The sequence below is a fragment of the Aulonocara stuartgranti genome (genome assembly GCF_965226115.1).
Source record: "Aulonocara stuartgranti genome assembly, chromosome: 7".
Lineage (NCBI taxonomy): Eukaryota > Metazoa > Chordata > Actinopteri > Cichliformes > Cichlidae > Aulonocara > Aulonocara stuartgranti.
Window position 1 is genome coordinate 44,884,245 of NC_138945.1, and position 25,014 is coordinate 44,909,258.

At 39.5% G+C, this 25,014-nt stretch overlaps 2 protein-coding genes across 3 annotated transcripts; one reads left to right on the top strand and one right to left on the bottom strand.

Annotated features, from left to right (window-relative positions):
• Positions 1 to 122: 122 nt before the first annotated feature.
• LOC309711060 (cytosolic 5'-nucleotidase 1B) lies at positions 123 to 3,985 on the bottom strand. The gene is made up of 6 exons (XM_082541063.1): positions 3,854 to 3,985; positions 2,705 to 2,821; positions 1,802 to 1,937; positions 1,591 to 1,713; positions 1,089 to 1,219; positions 123 to 995 (listed from the first exon to the last, which is right to left on the bottom strand). The coding sequence occupies exons 1-6, from the start codon at positions 3,887 to 3,889 to the stop codon at positions 756 to 758; spliced, it is 783 nt and encodes a 260-aa protein (XP_082397189.1). The 5' UTR covers positions 3,890 to 3,985; the 3' UTR covers positions 123 to 755.
• LOC309711059 (GRAM domain-containing protein 4-like) lies at positions 3,365 to 24,659 on the top strand. Of its 2 annotated transcripts, none has more exons than XM_082541062.1 (19): positions 3,365 to 3,675; positions 12,370 to 12,611; positions 12,696 to 12,795; positions 13,338 to 13,458; positions 13,954 to 14,015; positions 14,147 to 14,279; positions 14,666 to 14,691; positions 15,389 to 15,480; positions 15,657 to 15,748; positions 16,380 to 16,428; positions 16,579 to 16,650; positions 16,735 to 16,778; positions 16,941 to 17,050; positions 18,065 to 18,219; positions 20,053 to 20,200; positions 20,542 to 20,635; positions 21,348 to 21,438; positions 21,865 to 21,933; positions 22,182 to 24,659. In XM_082541062.1, the coding sequence occupies exons 2-19, from the start codon at positions 12,429 to 12,431 to the stop codon at positions 22,287 to 22,289; spliced, it is 1,749 nt and encodes a 582-aa protein (XP_082397188.1). In that variant the 5' UTR covers positions 3,365 to 3,675; positions 12,370 to 12,428; the 3' UTR covers positions 22,290 to 24,659. The 2 variants fall into 2 exon arrangements, with proteins under 2 accessions (XP_082397188.1, XP_082397187.1); XM_082541061.1 differs by lacking the exon at positions 3,365 to 3,675 and adding an exon at positions 4,075 to 4,318.
• The last annotated feature ends 355 nt before the right edge of the window (positions 24,660 to 25,014 follow it).

Below are 25,014 nucleotides of genomic sequence, written 5' to 3' on the forward strand. Positions count from 1 at the left end.
GTACTGTGTACCACACCGTGATTCAAATCATTTTCCAAATGATTTCCACAAATATCAGAAGTCTAGTGGAACATCTGAGGCTGATTTGAATTAAAAATATTTTCATAACATCAGAAAACATTGATTTCACTCTTTTATTTAAAAAAAAAAAAAAAAGAGCAAACAGAACAAACTAAAGAAATTTTTGTTGTCCCTGCATGAACACAAATAAGAGACGTAGCATGCCCAGCATCCCAATCAGTCACAGAACAAAGAGCAGACCTCCCTGCACCTTAGAAACACAACCCAAAAACAGTAACAGTAATCAGGGACATGATGGATTCTGAAAACGCTATAACAGTATGACTGTCAGTCATGTCAAAAAAATTGGGTAACAGACTTAAAGGTTCATTTTCTTCTTATTTCTTAGGTATGTCAAAGTGTTACTCTGGCAGCATGCATATATATATATATATATATATATATATATTTAAATAAAAGACCTGTAAGCCCTGAGTAACACCGTAAGTTATTCAGAGCTCTTTTAGCTGAGTTTAAACAAACTGTTCGCTACTTTTTCCCCAGAACTATAAGACTTCTGGTGATAAGCAGGGCTTCACATTCGCTCCCTCGCTGGCTTTTTAAGGCTGAATGAGACTGACATGTTCAAGCTGCTAACTCTGAGATCAGTCTGAAAGCTTAGCAGCTTATTTCAAAACACAGTGAAGTTTGTTTTGTTTTTTCTGAAATCCCAAGTCATCATCAGTCTGGTCTTCTCAGTTACTGCTAAAACACTCGCTGAGCAGGAAGTGAGGTCGGAGGAGGCGCTTAATGGGACCACGTGGGACCCCAGCCAGGCAGTATGCTTCATCTGCATTCACACCGAGGGAGCGTAGCGTCCGCAGAGCATCTCCACAGCTTTCCCTGCCTCCCCGCGATGTCACCAGGGCAATGCTGATGGGGCTGTCAAATAGACCAAACCTCCCCCGCATCTTGCCGATCTGAGCCGAGAAGCTCTGCAGGGCAAGAATATGAATTATCCTTTTAAAATCTCACCAATACACAACAAAAGGTGCAGGGGACACATGAGTGGTTGCCACTGTTTGTACCTGAGCAGCTTGTTTGCTTGCCAGTGCTGGTCCAGCTTCCGACTGGACCACGGCGTCCCCGCAGAATAAAACTCTGAGCTGCTCTGTTGGACAGGAAGCTGTGTGCTCATCCAGCAGCACAGAGAGAACACCTGGACCAATCACAGCACACACATACTCTTTATCTACTGTCCGATAAATCAGACAAATATGAGCTTGGAACAGAACAACGGTGTCCTAAAAACATAAAGTTGGCAAAATTGCAAGAAAAAAGAAAAAGCTGAAGGTAAAGGCTGGAAAAATTTCAAGATGAAATTGAAATATTTCTTCATTGCTTCTGGCAGGCTGAATAGATATGCATAAAACAGCAAAATAACAGTTCAAAGAGACTCAAATATTTACATGCATTACTGCATTTCTGGAAAGTTCCAAGTAGCACATTACTTGTGCAGCCGTGGAGCTTAAAGCACTGACTCCAAACCTATTTAGCTGAAAAGGGGTAAGTGAAAAAAAATGTACTGACCTTTCTGTGAACCCTGCAATGCCTCGTTTCTGTTCGTTGTCAGAAAGAGGTGCACGTTATTGTTCAGCAGATTCTCCATAAAATCCTCCTCGTTGGAAAAACAGAACCTGCTGACCTTGAGACCTGCAGGATAATGCCAAGAGAAAGTATGAGCAAAACTCCACTACAGATCAGACTGAGATCTCTCTCCTGAAGGTTGAAGTGCGTTTACCATGATGTCTGATGCTCTCTGTGATGCGGGAGCTCTGCTGCTGCTGCTGGCTCTCAGTGGTGATCAGAATGACATCAAACAAGAGCGACTCGGCAGGATTTTCCTTCAGCAGACGTTCATTCACTTTCTGTAGTGCCTGTAGCGCCAACATAAGCATAAACTGATCTGAGAGTCGACTTTAAAGTGCCACTTTATTCATATTCTATATAAATTACATCTTTTAACACTTTTGAATGGTGAGTCTCAGCTCCAATCACATGAATTTTTACTGAAGACAAAGTACATAAAAGTCCTCATAAGTAAAGTTGTGGTCGGAACTTTACGTTTACCTTTACGTAACGGATTTTCTGTAATCCACAAAGGATCAAAAGTATGTGATAAGGCCAGTTTAAATAACTGTATGCATGTGCAAGTCACTTTTCTATGTCATCACTTTGCCAGGGTCTGTGCGAAGGCCCAAACTGTGACTCTTAGAATATAGAAAATTGGTTAGGATGTTTAGGAACAACCCACAAACCAATAAGGCTCAAGCCTGCCATGGACTGCATTATTGAAACACCACCGTCACTGTCCACAGTAGAGTTTTATAACACCCTGGACTGAGAGGATGCAGACAGTTTGGTTGGTTTCCTAGTTTAGACTCTACTTTACCAATGAACTCTACCAAGTCTGCTGAGAAAACTGGTTAAATATCTAGACAGAAAGCAGAAGCTTGTTGATACCAAAACTATCTGGTCGAGGTGCAACTAGCTGAGGGATATTTAACCAAATATTAGCTGCATGTATGTGTATAGCTGAACCTCTAAGTATACTTTTGCACCTATTCCTATAATAATTTATAATTCCTATAATAACTAATTAGAAAAAAAAAACATAAATGAATGTGGGTTGCTGGATTCCGACCTGCAGCAGAGGAAAAGCTATGCCCCCAACGTACAAGCCATCGGGGTCCTCAGCTCCTCCTGATTCAAACACTGCATGGGACGTCACTGCAACAACCACTGGGCAGTCAGCCTCTTTCTGCAGAGGAGAGACAGAATGTTTACCTTTATCTTTTTTAATTCACATTTAAATAAGCTAGGGTGGCTTGTGTTTTTCACACTGGAAGTAAAACTCGTGAATTATGAGGTAACAGATAGTGTAAATACCATGGAAACAAAAGTACCTCGAAACTGTTTCACTATATTGCTTTTCAACACTTTAATAAACATAGAACTAACTGACAAAAAAGCAATATGAAGTTACCAGAAGACTGACACAAGAATGTGAGACAATATGATTATGACTTTTTCCAATAAAAAAAAAAAAATATCAATATTTATATGCAGATAAATGTATGTAGGGAAGCACCATGCTAACGTTTCCTCACTGTCCCTGCAGAATTAATTTAATTTTTGTTTTTATATGGTTATTAATTTGATCTGTGATTTAAGCCTTTATTACAAGACGTAGAAATTTTGAACAATAAGTAAAATAAATAATAACAACAACAATAATGACAGAGTGCATATGTTCCATTTTTATAAGGCGGTCCGGCATTCGTTTATTCATTCACTCACAAATTACAAAAAATAAATAACAATGAAAAACATGACTTGAATCCCAAGTTTCAAACTCGATTTTAACGAAGTACATTTATGTGGTGCATTTATATGTAACGTAAGGGTTCGTAATGTGGTTCTGGATCTCTGAACTATTAGAAACAGCAAGATGCAGGCGGACAACTTTCTTAGCAACACCTTTACTCTTCGCAATTTCACCAACACTTCCCGTGTACAGCCCTACTGACACTTCACCAGCCACTCAGAAGCCAGGAAATCCTAGAACACCTTTGTATATCAAACGACATATACATTTACCTCAACGCTTTAAAGGTCAGAGATTGCACTAAAATACGTGTTCATTTGACCGGTGGAAAACACTTTTAGAAGAAACAGATATAATACAGTACAATGAGATATTTCTAGTGCTGCAGTTGGGTGGGAGGTGAATTTGTGGCATTACCTGTCTGGACATGCAAATGTTAAATATACTTCCTCGAGTGAGTCTTACCTCTTTCACGTCGGTCTTCTGGTCTGTGGAGACCATCTCGATTGTTTTGTGTTTTTTTAACTTGAATGCCCCAACCTGCTCGCCGTCACTACAGCAAAAACTCAAATGAATATAGTTTAAATTCCCCCAGAAACGAAGAACAGAGTTTTGGTTCCGCCTCGACGTAGGTTTAACGAGGACAGCGTGATGGCGTCACTTCCTTCTTAGGGTGCCGCTTGCTCACCCCGCCCACAGAAGTGATTATTGTGTCCGATGGAGCAACGCGGTCCGGTTAAACACCCTCACAGGCCCCCACATCTGGATTAATTGTGAGGACGGAGGAGAGAGACAGGCGTGGAGCGTGTCTCAGTGGATTCTGGTCCGATTTACATCGGCTCAGGAGCGGGTTTGACCCGGTTTCCAGTGGGCTTGGATCGCCGGGAAAAACAGAAAGAAGGGAAAGTTTGCTTCATCTTTGCTCTCATGGTGAGACGCTTCTTCGCCCTTTGCTTCTTTTCTTCGCACTTCACTGTTAGGATTCTCTTTACATCTTCTCTGGAGTGTCCAGGTGTGCCCAACCTGTGCTCCGCGGACCGACCGGTGCGCTTTCTGTAGACTGCAGCTAATTGGCTGTCACACATTAAGGTGGGAGGGTAATGGGAAGTCTTAAAAAACTTAATTAGACAGCGAGTTAGTAATTTAATATACTACATGGGTACTAAACTACCAGGCAGCTATTTTTTCTTATTAAATTATTGTTGTAGTCATTTGCACAAAGCACTTGTTTTAAACTTTCTAATGTGCAAATCTGTCATATTCCTTTGTTATACAGATAGTAACATGAATATTTGGTTTTGGTTTTGGACTGCACCTCTTTGGGGCTGTTTGTTTGTTTTTTTTATCCCTGTATATGATATAAAAAAATCATTAACAGAGAAAATAATCAACAGTCCAATTAATAATTACATGATTGTTACTTAGACCCTTCAATGTAGTAAAGGAGTTATTTAATTTTCCTTGAAACGTGTCTTAAAGGGTATAAGAATGTCATTTTAAGACTGGAATGAAACTTGATGATGATATAAAAAATACTTTATTAGATAGAAGTAATTTGTAGCTTTTTAACCCTTGAACTTATTCTTGGCGATAGTAGTAAAGAAACTCCCTTTTAACAGGAAGAAATTTCTATCAGAACCAGGCTCAGGGAGGAGTAGCCAACTGCTGTGACTAGCTGTGGCATGAATAGAAGGAGAAGAGAGATGAAACACACTATGGTAGACAGAAGATGCAATTTAATGACACAGAGCAGTAGTATATAAACACCAGGGGAGTGAAAAAAAGTTTGTGGAAAAGAAATGGAGCTCTATCAGCAAGCTTGGCCTTTAGAAGGAGAACTAAAGAATGGTTGAGGGTGACCTGATCCAGTTCTAACTATAAGCTTTATCAAAAAAAAAAAACAAGTTTTAAGACTAATTTTAAAAGTGGAGAGTGTGTCTGGCTCTTGACCCCAAACTGGGAAACTCCACGTGAGAGTTTCCTTTCATCAGTTCAAAGATCTCTTTGAGCGTTGGGATGGGAATGTTGTTAAGGTTGACTTCAGTCAGACTGAAAGGACCACACAATTTTAGAAGAGGAGAAGACTCTGTTAATGGGCACTTACAGTACTTGCCAGATCAAACTGCTGCAGACTGAGGAGGAGCACATTTTATTCTTCTACAAAAATAAAATGATTTACATGTTAGGTATTGTGTAGTTTGTTGTACCCTTTGTTTTTTAATGGGCTCTAAAATATATTTACCTTCATGATCAGTAAAGTGAAATTAATCAAATGCTCTAAATAATTTGAAAAATGAATGAAATCTCTAAACTTGATGTTAAATACTTATTTACTTAAATCAAATTTTTGATTAGGAAAATTAGTTGAAAATGATCAAGTTAACTTTTCGAGATATGACTTCATCACCATTACTACGAGTCAAAATCTTCCTCATGGTTTTGAAAATCTATCGATTATTTGCAAAGTTCTGGGAGGGCAGCCTGTTCTGTCTGTTACTCTCAGAATGCAGGAAATTGGTTTGGATGTTCAGGGATCAGCCCGGAAATACCAGGTCTCATGCCTGGCATGTACTGGAAACTGCTGGAACACCAGTGTCACTGTCCACAGTGAAGTGGGTTTAATAGAGGGCCATACAATTCAAAAGCTTGACAAAACAAAACGCCACCCATCCAAGCAATCTGCGACAACCAGACAATATCGTGCGCTGTCCAGTTGATTAGCACATGATGGCCAACTCAGTTGCCTATGAAGCACAGAATGAACTGAGGACTAGATTACACCGTGTCACGACGCCTTCATTTAGATTTCATGATTCATACCCTTTAACTTTAATCTCAGGCCACAAGTGAGTGGATATAATGTAGGATAATGGAAAAATAAATTCCCGATTTGTTTTCATCATCAAAACATTTCTATACATTTCGATATATGTGTAAAATATTATTAACAAGATAATATGTAATCTATTTGCATGGTAATGGGGAAATCCTTTTCCATCAGGAGCTTAAAAAAAGTTTGCATTGTTATCGCTGAACATAAGACTTGGTGCCGATAAGCACATTAAAGAAATCAATTCACATTAGGGGAAGCTGGAAGTAGATTTCTTTTACAGAGTTGGATGGTGGTTATTAACAAACAATACTTACACTGTAAGTGCTGCATGAGATGAATTTAACAGGAAGATTAGGAAGGAAATCATTTTCTCAGGATTTGATTATATCTCTGTTGGCAGAATTCAAAAATAATAATGAATTCATTTTACATTACTGTTACATTTCAACAAAATAATCTAATATATAAGATAATGAAATATCATCCATCCATCCATTTGCTTCTGCTTATCCTTTCCCGGGTCACGGGGCAATAAGATAATAAAAATAACACATAAAGAGGGCTCATTGTATTTTCTGTTGACTTCCAAAAGAGTAGCTGTCTACTTGAGCCTTCATGCATACTTTTGATCCTGTGTAGATTACAGAAGCTCCAAAATAAATGTAAATTTGTGCACCTAATTTTGTTTAAAGTAATTAAAGATGAATGCTGCATTATCATTCCATTACGCAAAAAGGACATTTCAAAGAAATCATCAAAAGCCACGAATTACATGACTTTCATGCCTATTATGAGCACATGAAATCTTCTGGTCACACCTTTACTTTTTCCTGTGAAAATCTATAAAGAAGGTGCAGAGTACATAGTTAGCAAAGTGTCCCCCAGAGACAAAATAACCACATCCATGGGAAACACTAGGTTGAAGTGAATAGGAATTATGGGTTGATCCATTAATTTTTCTACTGCTTATCCAGGTCAGGTCACGTTGATTAGAAGTACTGAAAAATGTGATGTCATAATAAATAAATCTAGGCTTTATCACTCCAAACAGATTTCCTTTATAATCTCATCTTTTGGATAGCATTAAAGGTGTTAAATGTATCTCTGTGTTACCTACAAAAGGTCAGAAAAAGTCTGTTTCTGCTCCTGCTTTCTGTTAGGTGCTAATCTGTGCGGTAATAATTAGAGGCTCCCAGACAGCAGTCAGTGCCTTTGTCTGTCAGTTATTATTCAGTCAGTACTGCCTGTTCAGACAGTAACCAACAGAAGCAGGCAGACCAGTCGGACTGCTCGGTGATCTTCAGGCTGAACACACCTTCAGCCATTGCTGTAGTTTAGAGCAGGGCTGTAACTTCTGCTGAGGACGTTCGTGTGTTGTGATCACACACAGGAGGTTCTGGTTTCAGTTTAGATTTCTGTGAGGGTAGCGCTTCACATCATGGGCTGAGCTTTGGCATTATTGCAGGTGATTTAGAATATTATTATATTATATTTTAATATTACATGTAGAATAATATGCTTTAAAATTGTTGTTATTAAGTTTAAAACTTTTTATTAGATGTTTGCATTTTAAAAGAGAAAAAATCAGCTGAAGTAAAGCTGTGTGGGATTTAACTGTGTTACTCCTTGGTGGCAGAGTGGTGTGGTGGTTACCACTGTTGCCTCACAGTAAAGCCTAGATTATTCTTCTGTTGCTGATACTTCCTTGATGTCTGCTTGAGTTCCTCACACAGTCCAAAGAAAGGCATGTTAGGAAAACTGGAGATTCTGATTGGAACATTCTGAATGTGGATGGCTGATACTTTGTTGGCCCATTAGTGACTTGTCCAGGGTGCCTCTGATCCTCTGACAGCAATGATATACTCCAGCTGCTCTGGGACCCTGAAATGGAAAAGAGGCTGATGTGTGTTTGTACCTTACCACTTCAAAAACGGAGTAAATTTTAGTTTGATTTTGGCTACATTGAGATTTTCAAGCAATGATTTACAACCAGTCAGACTTAGGACCACATTTTCTTATGTCTTTGGTTCACTGGATTATTTAATAGCTTTTACCAATCACATCACTCAGTGGAAAATAGCAAAGATTAGCCCTTTATTGTCGTTCTATATGTGCAGTGAAATTGTGGGTGCTCCACACCAACTGGCCAGGAATAATATATGAATAGTAAGACAGCAGGAATAAATAACAAACATGAAAACTATAGTGCATTGTCTACCAACTGGAAAGTTGGTGGTTCACTTCCTGGCTCTTCCAGTCTGCATGTTCAATCCTTGGCAAGATACTGAACCCCGAGTTACCCCCAGTGCATCCTTGTGTGTTAATGTTAGTCAGAGTGCTTAGATATCGATAAAAGTGCTTATATGAATATGTGTGTGAAGAGAGTGCAGTTAGTGCTCAGAGTAGAAAAACTCTGAAGGATTACTCTCTCAACTTTCTGTTTGGAGCTTGCATGTTTTTCTGTGGTAGGGTGGCTTCTCTCTGCCTTCCTCCCACTCTCCAAAGACATGCATGTGAAGTGAAATCGGGAGTCTAGATTGTGAATGTCAGTGTGCAGATGTCTGTCTCTGTGCGGTTGCCCTGGAACAGCTGGAATAAGCTCCAGTCTTCCCTTTTTATATTAATTAAAAAGTGGAAGAGGTTGGATGGATGGATGTTCTTGGGCTTCCTTCTTATAGAAACAACAAAGTCCCAGTTAATTGTGTTTTCTTCCTGCATAGCAGACATATTTTGATGGACACATATTTTCACTACAGGTAAATATCAAATTTGATTTCTCTTTAAAAGCATATCGACAATCTTCTTTGGCTTCAAAAGTAACAAATGGACCCAGATCATAATTAGCGGCTTAAACATTTACAGAAACATGTCTATGGCTTAGATAAGACAGTCAGTGTTGAGCCAGGCAAAATGATTAGTCGGTTTATCAATTAGTAGGTACCGGTAGTAAACTTGAAGTCTTCATGTTTAAATGATGTGTTTTATGACGTGTAATAGGTATAGAAGTTAAATGATTAATCAAGAAAATGATGGGCTGATTAAAAGCTGAGTTCTGGATCAGTACGGTTCTTACACTGTCCAGACACAACGTTAGAATACTGAGTCGGTTGGTCATAATGTTGGTGTACATTTGTATAATTAATATGAGTCACATGGAATTAAATCCCAGTTTTTAATCTGACTGAGCTGGTGGTGAGCATAAACCAAGAGTCCAAGTTTTACAAGAGATGGCACAAAATCTGCAGCCAGTTCTGTTTTTAAAGAGCAGATGATGAAACAGTTCCTCCTCCTCCCAAAACAAACATTTAACTTTGTGACTTCATGTCAGTAGCATGAAGTGGACTCTCCCTTTATAAACATGCAGTAGACTGTGATGACTTAAGTGCTGTAGGAGCTTCACACACAGGTCAGTTATCAGAGTTAATAGTAGAGCGGAAGCGAACATGTTCAGTGTGTGTCAAATGTGTGTCTCTATGTTTCGTTGTACTTGGTTTAATTTAATTTGCAGCCCTGCTGTGAGTTTAGAGTTACTTGGGTTTTCCATGCCAGACATGACTAAAGAGTTCTTTGCTGTTTAGATTTAAAAAATAAATACAAATGTGATTGTTTCTATTATTTATTATTTTTAAATTAAACAATCCACTTTGATGTTGTTTGATTCAACAAGTGTGAGCATGCTGAAACAGATATGTTGAATATTGTAAACCTCCTGGATACCAAAAACTGCTGTTCCTAATTATAAATAGGCTGCAACTAATGATTACTTTAGTAGTCGTCTAATCTGCTAATTTTCTTCGATTAGTCTATTAGTCAACGACTAGCCCTTATCTCTGCTTCCTGTGGGCGACCTTGGCTCAGGGGGTTGGGAATCGCATCTGTAACCGGAAGGTCGCTGGTTCAATCCCTGGGCTCTCTGTCCTGGTCGTTGTGTCCCTGGGCAGGACACTTTACCCTACTTGCCTACTGGTGTTGGCCTCGCTTCTGTCAGTCTGCCCCAGGGCAGCTGTGGCTACAACCGTAGCTGCCTCCACCAGTGTGTGAATGTGAGAGTGAATGAATAGTGGCATTGTAAAGCACTTTGGGTGCCTTGAAAAGCGCTATATAAATCCAATCCATTATAAACCTCCTGTTCTAAGCTGCAGTACTTCGCTCGTTGTCATGACTTCAGCAGTTTGAGAGGTGCACAAGCCTCTTTTCGGGACAAACACCTTTGCTTAATGCTAGTAAAAAAGAACAAAACAGAATTATAAAAACCTGTTATTAATCACAGGAAGGCTAACATAAACATTACTGTACAAACATGACCCATTCAGAGTCGACATCACAGCTGGTTTTAAATGGCATTTTAAATGCTCGTGCACTGCAGTACTGCTGTCATGGAGGGAAGGCTCTGCTTTGCTAAATCACTGATTATGGTGACAAATGGTGATAAACAGCTGTCTCCATCCATCCATCAATTGATGTCACTTCCGGACCACCGTCTTTCAAACCACTCTCGGTGTATCTTGGCGACTTCTAAGGTTTTTCTCGATTTACTAAATCTTAAGTGGTTTTTGAAATTTGTAATTCCTGCTTGACACCCTTTTCAACTCTAATGGTACAACCGCTGCTAACCAACACACCCTGAAGCCTCCTGACTTGGTTCGTCTGCTACCAAGCCTAGCCTGGGTAGCCTTGTTTTTAGCCTGTCTGTCAGCTGTTTGCTGCCCTCAAGCCATGGCTGTCTGTCATTGCCTACCGGCATGCTCACGGTTACAAGAGGCTATCCAGCGACTGAAATAGGCTCTTAGGTAGAGGGAGGAGCTAATCATGGAGTTTTCAAGGAAAGCACCTGGTTTCCCTACACGTCTTCTGCAGTGGGAAATTGGCAGCTACTCTGCAGTGCTCGGTCCCAGCAGCTCATTGTGTTGACACACACCCCTGGTCCAGTTCGGCCAACTCTGGAGAAGAGCCAGCCATCTCAGCAGATCTCCTGGCTCTGGCTGATGAGATGTGGCTTATCCTCAGGACGATGCCAAAATCCCAAGTTTGCTCTATGTCCTGCAACTCAGAGCCATGGGTTTTAGTAAAGGGTAACAAGGGTATCTGGTGACACCCATTCCATCTATACCCAGAGGCTATTCAACTGGTGAACAAATTTTACACACTGGAAAATGTGGATGCACCATGCTTTCAAGTGCGGGACGGCCTGAGTGGCCATCTGGTCCAGAGTGGGATAATGCTTCTGCCTCCCAGCTACCGGAGATGTCCCTCAGACCGGCGACACTGGGGACTGTTTGGACTCAGCAGATGGGATTGCTGCCCAATGGGGATGCTGCTCTTTCACTGACTGGCTGTCACAGGTGTGTCCCCACCTGGGCTTCCTCGCCACCACTCCTCCTGGCTGCCTGGCTTGAGCACAGACCCTAAGTCATCTCCCTCGTCCAGAAGCCGGGCATCTGCGTTTAACTCTGCCAGTTACTGCTACTGCTGCTGCTGCTGCTACTACTGCCCCCAAAGCTGCATTTTGGCGCTCACATGCAGTCATGCCTCAGAGCTGCCCATCATCTTCCACCTTTTCAAGGCCGCGTCTACCTACGGTGCCCGTTGTTGGCATCTCAATGGTTTATCGCGTGGCAGTGTGTGGTGGCTGTAGCTTTTGCTGTCCAGAGGCCTGTGTGAAAGATATAACGCTGACCGCTGTCTGGTTGGTATGGCTGATTATGCGCTTATATGTCTGTATGTTGTAACATGTGAAGCACTTTGTAACTGTTTGAAAAGTACTATGTAAATGAAGTTGCTATTATTATCAAGAGGCCCATGTCTCCTGGATTTGTGAAGCACCTCACAAACCCACAGACATTGGCTATCTGAATAGGAATCCTATTCAGATATCCACACCATATCAACCTGTTCCTTTTGACGTGGAAAAGTAGTGGCTCTACTCTGAGCCCTGAATGATCAAACTCCTCACCTTATATCTAACGGGGAGCCCAGACATCCTGGGAAGGAAGCTTATTTTCCAATTGTGACCATAGGTGAGGGTGGGGATGTAGATTGACTGGTAGCTTCACTTTCATACTCAGTTCTCTCTTTTGCCACTGTGGACCAGTAAAAAATCCACAGATAAGTGGTGCAGCATTTGCAAATTGGTTCTTTTTTGTTCTAGTCTTTGCAGCTGGGGGGCTAGTCATGTTCAGGTAAACACTCGACTCTGTGGTGCCCACCATGTTGAAGCGTTTGGACAGGATCCGGTTCAGGGGACGGCGGGATGAGTTCCTGGATCTGGCTGAGTCGCCCAACACATCCGACACAGAATGCAGCGAGGAGATTGTGATTAAACCTCGCGCCTCTGTCAGAGAGACAGAGGAGGTGAGGGAGGCAGAGGTGGAGCCGCAGGGTGATGCTCAGGTGCAGAAGCACACAGAGAAAATCAGTATTTTTACTTTTTTTAATGTTATGTTGCTTATTATGTTTTCTTCTGCTCTTTCTAAGGCTGGTCCAGGATCTTTTTCTGCAGCTCTGGATGACAGGACAGATTTAAATGAGGTTAAAGGTCACTTAGAAATTGCCTTGTTGGAGAAGCACTATTTGCGTGAGTATTCCGTGAATTTTATCTTCATATGTCAAGTTTTATTTTGAAAGATAACCAATGAACTTTAGCTCAGCAAGGTCAGATTTACGTAGACGAAGCAGACCAGGTGCCAGGTTTTTTGTCAGGTCTCTTTCTTCTCACTCAAATCAGTTAAAATTATTTTGTCAGAATCGCATTCAAACAAGTGTCATTCAAGTCTTTCATCCATAAGCTTTGTAGAAACTGATGAGTCGACATCACAGCTTCAGTTGTCAGTTCATTGTAAGCGTCAAACATCCCCCAGTACAGTCCCGATAGCGCTCTGTAATCAGTCAATATTTGGCCTTTTATGTAACACACACACAGAGCTATTAATAACCCTGCTGACCGCATTTGACACGCATGCAGAGAGATTTTGGTGAATAAGCCATTTGTGCCCGCATCCTCAAAAAATACTAATCGTATTAATAGGAATAAAATAACGTTTGTCACCTACGTTGTCATGCTCCAGTTTCACTATTATAAGTTTAGCACTTTTAACTTCCAGTGTTTGTCTGTTTCAGAGGAGGAGCTGAGAAAACTTAAAGAGGAGTCCAATGTGGATTCGCTGAAACAGGAGTTAGAAAAGGAGCGCTGCAGACGCATCGAGCTGGAACAGAAAATCAACGATGCCCTGAGATCCAGGCTAGTTGTATATATATATTTTCAGATTTTCATATATAAAGGGAGCCCGTATATGCACTTTGAGTCCACTAAAGGTGATTTTAGTGTTTCATAATCAGTTTTTATCTTGCACTGCGTCCCTCACGTCTTCTTCTGTCTAAAACAAGCCATTGTAATATTTCCCATTTAAAACCAACTTTTAAGACATTTTCCCCTGATTGGATGTCAGTGTTTAAACATCACTTGGGTGGGGCTGCTGTCCTCACAGCCAGAGCTGTGATGAACATGTCAGATAGGTCTGGTCTTTTTGGTACAATACAAACCCACATGTAGAAGAAGAAAACGGTCTGAACCCTGAGCTTTCGGCTCATGTACCAAAAATCATTATTTGAAACATATTTCTATTTATAAAGTATGTAAAATTTGAGACTAATTCAATTTGCTGAGCTGGACTCAAAGCGGCTTGCTCCTATGCTTTATGCTGGACTGACACGACACAGTTTCTACCTCTTGCAGACTTGAAGACTCACCATCTCAGACACCTAAAGCTCCGTCTGCTCCTTCAGCTGCTGGCAGTGGTATGGCTGATCTATGCTCTTTCACTTTTTGCAGATGTTCCATCTTTTCACCTTTGTTTGACGTGAAAAGAAACAGAATTAATTGAATGGTCCTTTAATTATTATCACAATTGCCTTGTTTCCCCCCTCAGACAAACAGAAGGAGACTCTGGTTGACACCTTATTGAAATGGCTTTATGATCGATTTGGTGTTTATATCGAAGACTTCCGCTTCCAACCAGAGGAGACGACAGTGGAGACGGAGGAACCACTGAGTGCCAAAAGGTCAGAAAACATTCTGAAACTGTCCGTGACAGACTTCTGTGTGTTAGCAGAACTGTAACGGTAGAAAACTGAAAACTGACATTGTTTGAATTGACATTTTTATTATATATTAACTTAAAAAATTACATCTTTAAACACTCACACAGACACACACACACACACACACTGCAGTGCTGAGCTTTTCAAGAACTTATCACCTAATCCACACAGTTTTTCCAGCCATGCAAACACATCTGAAGCATTTTATATTTGTAATTGTAAAACTGCAACCGTAACAATAAAGCTACTGAAAAGTATGAAAATCGGATCAGGTCTGCTGTGGAGTTATTATAGCCACATGGGTTTTCACTGTGTTCTTTATCGTGTTATCTTTTTTATAATCACAGGTTGACTGAAAACATGAGACGGCTCAGTAAGTTTGCTTGTTTTTTTTTTACCAAATGTAATATGCAACATTGTTTGAAGACAGTGAGCTGCACTGCTGGGTATAGTGTGCAATAGTACTACAGTAACAGGTCATGTATTTGCTATAAACAGAAGCATGAGCAAGTGAAACAGTGAAGGGCCAAGAATAGATCGTTGTGGGATACGGTAAAATAGTTCATTAGATCATATGCAATAAGTAGACAATATTGTACGTCCCACAGAACATCATTACGTTAAATATAAAAATTTAACTGAAGAGATTAGATTCAAGGGGTTAAAACTATTGCATTAACTGATTAGGCAGCAGTGTAGTCATTGATAGAGTCATTTCATTTTCAGTAGCTCGAGGATAATGGAACATTTGCATAGATATACCCTGTTGTTATTTCATAACTATGTAAGAAGTTAAAACGTTTAAATTCAAGGGAATTCTCAAAATGTGCTCCACAGAGCAAATAAGGAAACAGAAGGGGACATTTAGTATGTGATAGTCATTAATGAGTTTGGGTTTGAGACAGACTGCATCTCCTTGTTAGCCACGCATCCCATTCACATCTCCTGGACATCAGATATACTAAACCCAAGCCAAATGCATAAACATTCAAATAAGTTTATGCATTTATAGAGCTGATGTTTTCTTTGTCATGATTAAGTCAGCTGATGTCAGTTTGTCTACTTTCCAGAACGAGGATTTAGACCCGTTACCAATTTCATGAGGAACCTTTCTGCCTTATCCAGCTGGTACTCCATCTATACATCAGCCATTGCCTTCATTGTGAGTTCACACACACACACACACACACACACACACACACACACACACACACAGTTCAGGTGGTCAACAGTCAATTCTTTTAAACATGGATTGGATCCACCAGTCACAACAGATATAACACAAGTAGACAGACTGATTCAAAACTAAATGTGTTTACACCTATGTGATCTCCACAGGTCTACGTGTATGTGGCGTGGAATGGATGGGTCATCCCCATGTTCCTGTTCCTCGCCATTCTCCGCCTGTCCTTGAATTACCTCATTGCCAAGTTAGTGTAACCTTTGCTCTCTCTAAGTTAGTCACACCGCTTTTATCAGAACCAGAGAAAAGGCAACAGTTTTAAACCAGGTCAAGGTTCAGTATCAAGTCAGTGTAGGTAAGGTTTATCAGGAATACTTGTTCCCTTGTCTGTGGTGTTTTTGTTTTTTTAACTTGTTGGACAAATATGTTATTTACTTTTAGAGTTACTAAAAAAATGGCTTCAGTAGATTCTCCAATTTAAGACGCATGTATTCGTGCCGTGGCAAATCTAGTGCAAATTCAGTAGTTAGCATCTTTTTACATACTTTTTTTTTCTTATCTTATCAGTGTATTCATATGTCAGGGTCATGAATTATGTGTTAAGTGAACAGTTGGCTCTTAAAGTCAACAGACTGACCATTGTAAGAATCTGAAATCGTTAAAGTGCCAGTCGCTTGGTGATCAGATGACTGGATCAGAGCTGTTCAATATGAGCAAAAGTTTACTGCAGAATTTTGTTGAATATCTGATTACAGTGGTCCGATGAGGGACCCTTAAATGTGTCTTGATACAACAAGACACATTTAAGGGCATACAAGGCAATGAAGTTCATTATATTTATTATATAGCTCATATTTTCTCATGATTCCTGCTCTTAGAGGCTGGAGGATCCAGTGGAGCATTGTACCTGAAGTTTCAGAGCCAGTGGTGAGAAATCTCTCTTTATTCTGGCCTCCTCATATTCATTACTAAATATTTTATTATGAAATGACTCGCATAAAACTGTCCTGATGTCCCAAATGGAAACTGTTAAGTTCTTTAAACCAGATATTCGGGATTCTCATTTTGTTTTTTCAGGAGCCTCCTAAGGAAGACCTGACTGTGTCTGAGAAGTTCCAGCTGGTCCTGGATGTCGCTCAGAAAGCTCAGGTGAAATGTGATGGACAGTGAGAGGTCTAAGGTCACAAGTGGTTCTTTTTGACATATTTAATTATTATTGTTATGTCCTTACAGAATCTGTTTGGAAGGATGGCCAACATCCTGGAGAAAATAAAGAAGTAAGCTTTTCTACACACAGTTTCATGTTTCAGCTCAGAAAGAACCGGTGTTCCATTTACAATGCTTCTTTATAATGTGTGTGTGTGTGTGTGTGTGTGTGTGTGTGTGTGTGCGTGTGTGTGTGTGTGTGTGTGCGTGTGTGTGTGTGTGCGTGCGTGCAGTCTGTTCATGTGGGTTCAGCCGGAGCTGACTCAAAAGCTGTACGTTGGTCTGTGGTTGGCCTTCATCTCCTCATGCCTGCTCCCGTACAAACTGCTGGGATTCATCATAGGTAAAATAAATAAGTAAAAAGTTGATCACCTTCTCTCACTCGATTTCCCCCCTTATTGAAATTTAAATCACTTGTTCTCAGTAAATATCAGAATGAAAGAATATATATCATCCACTAAAGGAATGGATGAGAAAAGATATTCTGTCTATGCACATGTCTAAAAACACAACAGCTATGTGAGCGCTGAACATTAATGTTATGTCCAAAGTTTGGCTCCAGTCATACCTTCATAAATTCACTGAATATAGGGCTGCAGCTAATATTAAGCTTTTTTGATTGCTTTTTGATGAGCTCCTTGGGGACAAGGTGACATTATTTGAAAGTTCAGAACTTTCATAATCTAACAATATATAATTACAACAGCAAATAGTCCCCTTCAAAGATCATGACACAATTGGAAACACTGAGTGTGGTTAGGAGATGGTGTGCAGTAGGCAACACATATGGTGCCCACTCACTAGCAGAGAATACACTGAAATATTAGCTGTGCTATTCACACATCAGCACAATCCAACATCACACAAAGGGTGTAAGGGTGCATCAGATATCTGTGTTCACATGTGCACTATAAAAGGTGAGGAATCCAGTACACTTGTGAAAACAGCTATATATAACAGGCCAGATGTTCCTGTGAATCTTCTTGATTACTGCCTGTTAAAAAGGCATGCAGACCTGTGATAAAGATTTCAAACAAGTGTCTATTAAGTCCAACAATGTAGATGAATGCTCATTTTGAAGGAACCTTATAGTTTTGATGGAAATGAACGTTTCTGCTGGGGATGGGTGGGATGGCTGTGGTGAGTCCCTTTAGGGGTCATCACAGCAGATTGTGTGCCTCTGTCCTCTCCTGTCTCTAGCATCCTTTTTAGCCACAGCACCATTCTGCATTTCCTCCTTCAATACATCCATGAATCTTCTTCTTCTTCCTCTTTGCATCTTGCTTAGCAGCTTCATATTCAACTTTTTTTTGTCCAGTATATGCACTATAAAAGATTTTTACTCTTTAATCCTCAGGTGTATACGCAGGTATCAAGTTCTTCATCATTGACTTCATCTTTAAGAGTTGTCCCAAGCTGAGGCAGCGCTATGACACCCCCTACATCATCTGGACAAATTTACCCACCGACCTGCAGCTGAAAGAACGCAGCAACACTATGCTGGGCCGACGAGTGAGTCCAAACTCCTGCATACATCTACACACGGAGCTCAGAGATCTCAGCACCGGGCTGATGTTAGTCTGTGTCAGTTACATGACGTAAAGGAACAAACCCTGCAGTAGTGAGATCATAGGCTGGAAAAACCAGCACAGACTGGATCAGCTTGTTACTGGTTCTTACTGGTCTGGTTGTATTTTTCTCTCCCAGCTGTCTGAATCTGAACAGGTAGGATTGTGCGCTGAGTGTGTGTGTGTGTGTGTGTGTGTTATATTTACAATCACAGTGTAGAGGCCCATAGTGTGTGCTGTGGTGAGAGTTGTGATCAGATATTTTGACTGACATCACTGGCTGTAACCAATCAGCTGCTGAAGTGTTGGTCTATCTGGTTAAAATCCTCTTAGGGTGGGACGTCCCGAATCGTAACACTACACCTGGCGTACTAGTCAGATTTTCCCACTTTATATTCAGATGACCCTGTGACCTTTCCTTTAGCTTCACCCTTTTAACAAATGTAGATCTGGCACAAATGTTGTGATTTACCTCCAAGTAAGATCTAATGCCAAAGTTCAGGTAAGAATGAATAAAGTTTTGTTGTCTTCTTTTTCTAAGTGTAAAATAGTTACTACATCCCATAAAATGAGAGATTAGATTTAAACCTAAATCAGAAAACAATGTATGTCAACCAGCCTCAATATTAAAAGCAGTGGCAGGTGAAATAATGATTGATCATCTTGTTAACTGCTTAACAAACACCAAGTCACCAGCAAAGCTCACTGGGGGAGGGTTAGCATTTTGGAGTATTTAAGCCACGTGCTAAAGAAAGTTGAAGATGTTACATTTCAAATCCAGAGTATTTAAACTGTTATAGATCCTCTGTTAGAGCATTTCTACTTGGCAAAACAAATTAGGTAAATATTTTAACCCCAGACAGGCTGTGGATGACCTGGTAGATGTTAAGAGGTTAAAATGTGCTGTTCAGCTGAGTTGTGACCTTCCCATGGGCGCTCTGCTTACGCTTCTGACACGACCAAATCCTCTGGCAGCATCTCATGCTCCAACTTATCACAGCTGGGGTTTTTTAACTAGATCCTAAAAATGTTAGACAGGGGTTTTTAATGTTGCTGACGGATGTATCCTACCCAGTGTTAACAGACACAGTTAATGTTTGTTCCCAACTAATGTCTTGAGCTGCACGTACACTGAGTTTCAGCCTACCTTCCAGCATACCTGAGTACATTTTTGGGGGGAGTATGGGTGATGCAGCAGCTTAAAACATTTAAAAGCTCTGGTCCTGTGTGATGATTACAGTAAAGGTCAGTGGAAGGTTTCCTGCTGTAAAGAACAGCAGATTAGATATTTATGCTTGCATGTCAAAGATACTGATACCTCTGCGAGAAGCTAATATCTAACTGGACAATTTATGGTTAAGTTCTTCGATTTGGCAGAATTTTCATTCAGATTCAATTCAGAGCCTTCAATTTTCTGTTTTTGAGTGGAAACGTGCTCGTTTTACCTCCAGGCTGAACTGAAGTATCCTTATAAAAAATTTGTAGCAGTATTGGAGGACCGCATCAGGTGAGCTGAAACACATTCCAGTGAAAAAGATCGTGTACCAGGACTGCTCTGAGACTGAGTAAAAAGCAGGCAGTGTCCAAAGAAAAATCTGAAAAGAACTGTTGCTCAAGACCAATTTAAAAGCTACAAGAAAGTCTGTCTTACTAGAAGAAAAATGTAAAGTAAGGAATGATTTTGCACTGGATTATACATCTGACTGCGGGGATGCTTCAGACACTGCTACTTGTAGTGATTAGCAAATTGTGTACCTGCTTCTGTCTACCTGCTCAGGTGATAGCTGCTGGGGGCCGAGGCAGCCTCACCGCAGCAGCTCCTGTGGGTGTCAGTCGGGATGAGGATGGAGGGCGATACTACAGCACCAAGAGAGGAGCTTTTCATGAGGTGTTTAACCTGCCAGAGAGTGAGCGCCCTCTGACAGGTGAGAAAGGAACTACAGGAGAAAATGAATTAATAGATGAATCCTTCCAACTCAGTCTGAAGTGTTGGCCCATCATTCTTTGTGGGTCTTATAATATGCAGTAGATTCAGAAAGGATTCACACCCTTCATTTTTTGCACATATTATTATTTTATTGTAAATTTAAACAGATAAATTTGACGTTTATGTACACTCTACTTGAAAAGGACAAAAAATTGTTTTACAGATGCATAAAAGAATCTAAAACTGAATTATCTATTTGCTAATGCAGTTTAATAGAAAGGACTTTAGATGTCGACTGTTTTCTTACCAGTAATATTTTAATTGTAATGATTGTTTCAGTGTGTGAGACTGGCTGGCGCTGCTGCCTCATCAACAGAGACAGGAAGACACCAACAGACTACATCCGCAACGGAGTGCTTTATGTCACCGAGAAGTAAGTCATCTGACAGAATGAGCAGAGAGACACTGTGTCACATCTGTTCATCACACAGAATGTTTCCTCCTATAAGTTTGGCACCTGTAGTAATAAGCAGAGCGAGCGATAACATGTTGAGTACGTCATTTATTTGTCCCGCATTTGTTTTCTGACATCGCGCAGCCTCTGCAGCATTTTTGGTTCTGTCTTTGTATGAACATTCAAACAGTAAACTTGCGTTTACTAAAGTATTTCATATGACACTTTTACATTTATACATAAAGTTTGAAAGCCTAAGGTTGCTTTACCTGAAAAGTTAAAGGTTAAAAAGATTATTAGCCAAAGGCTTCGGTAAATAGGTGACAAGTAAACTTCTGTTTGAAAATGATCTCAGGGGAAAGGGCTTCAGAGTGTAGGAGTACCAACACTGAAGGGTCTCTCCCCGAACAACTACGGTTTGGTGTGAGAGATGCAGGATAATAAAGACCATAAATAATGAACAGTAGTTACTTCAGACTTCTGAGAAGAAAATAAACTGCCAGGGTGTCTGATGAAAGAGCTGGGCTATTCTTATGTTTGGCTTATCGGGTATGCAAGTTTCCATTAGGGTGTGTTGCTGATCCTCGGTGGATGGGTGCCATAAATGTTCTGAGTGCTTATAATCTCTTATAATCACCATTGCAGAGCGTTGTAGGAGCGGGAGGTAACAGAGTCTCTGCTGTCTTTACAGTTACCTGTGTTTCGAGAGCTCCAGCTCCAGGTCCGGGTCCTCAAAGAGGAACAAAGTCATCAAACTGCTCGACATTACTGACATCCAGAAGGTAAGTGTTCACTTTAGAAATATTGTTGATGCTTCCCAGGTTTATAATATTCAGTTAGATTACTTTGTGATGTCATTTCCTGATTAGCTTGTGTTTTTGAAGCCACTGTAACTAGCCTGTGTAAACATTTGAGTGTCTTTGATTAGATTAAATTGTTAATTAATTAATTAAAAAAAAAAGAAAGCAGACATGTCATTTCACTACACTGCAGTGTTAGTTCTTAGAAAAGTCTTAATGGAGTAAAAACCTGAAACAAAAAGTGCTGCAGGTACTGAAGCTGCTTTTGTTTTCATTTATTCAGGAAACAGTCTTTTACTTTCTAACATCAGATATTTAAAACCTTTCTAACGTGTCTGCTCTTCTTGCACATGTGTTTCCCTTGCATTGGTCTGAATTTGCTCTGATCTGCTCTGTTGTTTCTCACAGTACAAAGTTTTGTCAGTGCTGCCTGGGTCTGGGATGGGGATCTCCATTGCGACACCATCCACCCAAAAAGTAAGAGCTCAGTTCAGAATAGCAAAGAAACTAAAATTGTTTTTACTCATTTAGAAGAAGCATTTCACAGATGTAAGAATACACTCTGACAAGTAAAAGTACCACTAATAAGTATGAGAAGTGATGTACTCTAAATACTTTAACAGATTTCTATACAGTATGCATTTGTTACACTGATGTGTAACAAGTGTGGCTCTGTTTTCTTTTTGTGTTGAGCCTGGTTCTAATGTTCCTCTGTTCTCTTGCAGCCTATGGTCTTCGGCGCAATGATGCACAGAGATGAGGCATTTGAAGCCATCTACACTCAGTACACGAAGATCATTACTAAGGCTACAGCTATCAACCCTGAGACATAGTAAGACCTTTGCGATGGCTGCCTTAAACACAAGCACCTGAAGGTTCTTAGATGGCTGCTGACTTCAGTTTGAGCTGCTGGTCTTCCCCCATCAGTCACCCATGAAAGTAATTCAGTGATAGTATTTTAGTGATTGATTTTAAATCAGCTGATTCCAACTAATCACTGATTTTTTTTTTGTCAGAATCAGACAGTCTGTTATTAATCACTGTTTCTGATAACAAATTAACAATACCATCCACAAATGAGAGCACTTTACATCCTCTCTAAGGGTTAGTTTACTGAAAAAAACATTTACAAGAATTGCGTCTCTGTTTTTTCATCTCTGATAAACATCTCAGCATTTCACGTGCGCAGACTTGATATTAAATTAAAAGCCTCTTGATAGCTCAAAGGGTTCAATCCCTCCCATAGTTTTTAGGCTTTTATTGTGAAAAATCTACTGGACGTTTTTGGTTCACATAGTAAAAGCCCGTAGAAGAAGAAGTTTTATAAAGCTTACTTTTACTCCCACAGCTACTTTTACCTGCAGTTTATTGGTTCAGGTTTGTCACATGACCGATTGCAGGCTTTAGTTTACTTTAGTAGCAGCAAATTAAACTGGAAACTTAACTACATTTTGTTTTTGTGCTAAAGAAAATTGAATAATAATTTAATTCGCTAGTCAATTAATAAGAACAGTTATTCTCTGCCTGCAGCTTTCCCAATATATTAATTTCTTGCTTTTCTGTGTCTTTATCGATGTAATCTGAACATTTTCAGGCTTTGAACTGTTAATCAGACAAAACACAATGTTTAAAAAAAATGACACTGTGCACTCTTGAGAAACTGGACTGGATGTATTTTACTGTTTTCTAATGACTATACAGTTAATCTTAGTGGTAGACTTAATTTGGCCTTTACTCACAACCAAACATATTAATCTGACTTATAAACACTGACTGATGTTAGTCTGTCTGCAGGCAAATTATGAAGGGAGGAAACAGAAAATTAAAAAAGTAGTTTTTAATCTTGTTCTGATTCTGACTCAATATTGTCTAATTGTATAAAAGAACAGCAAAAGGTCCATCAAGTCTCTTGCTGACAGTTCAAATCTTCAAATGTTAAGAGAAACTGATACTATTGTTAAATAGTGTCTTTATAGCTTGCGATGCAAACTTAGGTGGAGGGTTTCATGACTGTGTATTAAACCGCTGGCAAACAAATGTGTTTAAACCTCATTATTATACATTGGTGTCTTCAGGGATTTGTAAACAGTATCATCATATGACTCTGTATTGTACTATTGCAACTAAGCCTTACAGTTAATATGTTGGTGTAAAGTGTTTGTATTCTGTATCAATGTTCAGCAGTTATGTGAGCAGTCTTTGACACATGGAATTTAGTGTAAACCACAGAGTTAGTCTTTTTCTTAAGCTTTGTTTGACTTAGCCAGAAGCTAAATGGCTAAAGCTAATGCCAGTTTAGCAGTTTATGCTTTCTGTTTTACAATTAATGAGCCACGAAACAAAATCCCACAGGGAACTACAAATGCTACATTTTTGTATTTGTTTGTCATTCGATTTCCATCAAGCTTAAAGAAGAATCAACTAAAGCACTAAAAAAAGCACTTTTTTCTTTCATTTCTATTATCTGATAACTTTATTTTGGGGGGGGGGGGGGGGGGGGGGGGGTTGAGAATGTCTGTTTTTTGTAAGTGACTTAAAACTTCAGACTAACATTTTGTATTTTTGTTTAATTCTGGGTTGAATGTTTTGTTTTTTATTTTTTTGTTTTGTATTTTACATGTTCAATTAAAAGTTTGAATCCCAAATTGATCTCCATTTTATTTAATATTCAGATTTATGGCTTTTGATTGTGGTGTTTTTGTTTCGTTTTTTTTATGTCTTATTAAAAAAAACTTTAATCTGAAATAATTCATTGGCAAAAAATAAACTCTCCAAAATAAGATGTTCTTTTAAATATAAATTATGACAAATTTTAAAAAATAAAATTGCACATGAAGTAGACAGCTTCACTTACTTTAGTTTGATCTCACTTTAATTTCCAAATGTTTTTTCTTTTGTGGGGTTTTTTTTTTTTTTTTTTTTTTTGGATGCCACTTGCTAATACCATCATGCCTCAGCCAAGTACTCTTTAAAAATAGTTTCCTGACTTTCTTTCAGTGTGTCCTGTTTTTGCTCGGGTTTGATTTTTGCCTTGTTGACGTCACTGTGAACATTTTTCTCTCCTCCTTTTGTGTCTTTTGGATTTGAGGTTTTTATAAAATGGTTTCTTGTATGGATAGGTGTAATGTTTTTTAAATTGTGTAATTTCTATTGTTGAAATGTGATGTACATGTGTTTAAGTAAAATCTAATATGGTACCTTAACAGTGTGTGGCTTTTTAGTGCAGTACCTGCATCATGCTTTAGGTGGCATCACATTTGTGCCTAATATATCGGCTTCACAATGTAGGAACTCCAGCAACACTTAAGGGAAGATGAACAACTGATACAACTTTTATCTCCCTCCACCTTGGAAGTAGGTGAAGTTGTGCCAGAAATGTTTTGCTCTAATATATTGGCTTACCACAGATGTTTTTTTTAAAAGGCCACAAGTGTACATAATAGTCCGATACCAGTCACTTTTCATTTAATTTAACTTTAAAGTATATTGATCAGATGCATAACTCTAGACTTTCACTGTAAAAGAAAAGATGGCCTAAAAATAAAACAATTTTACAGA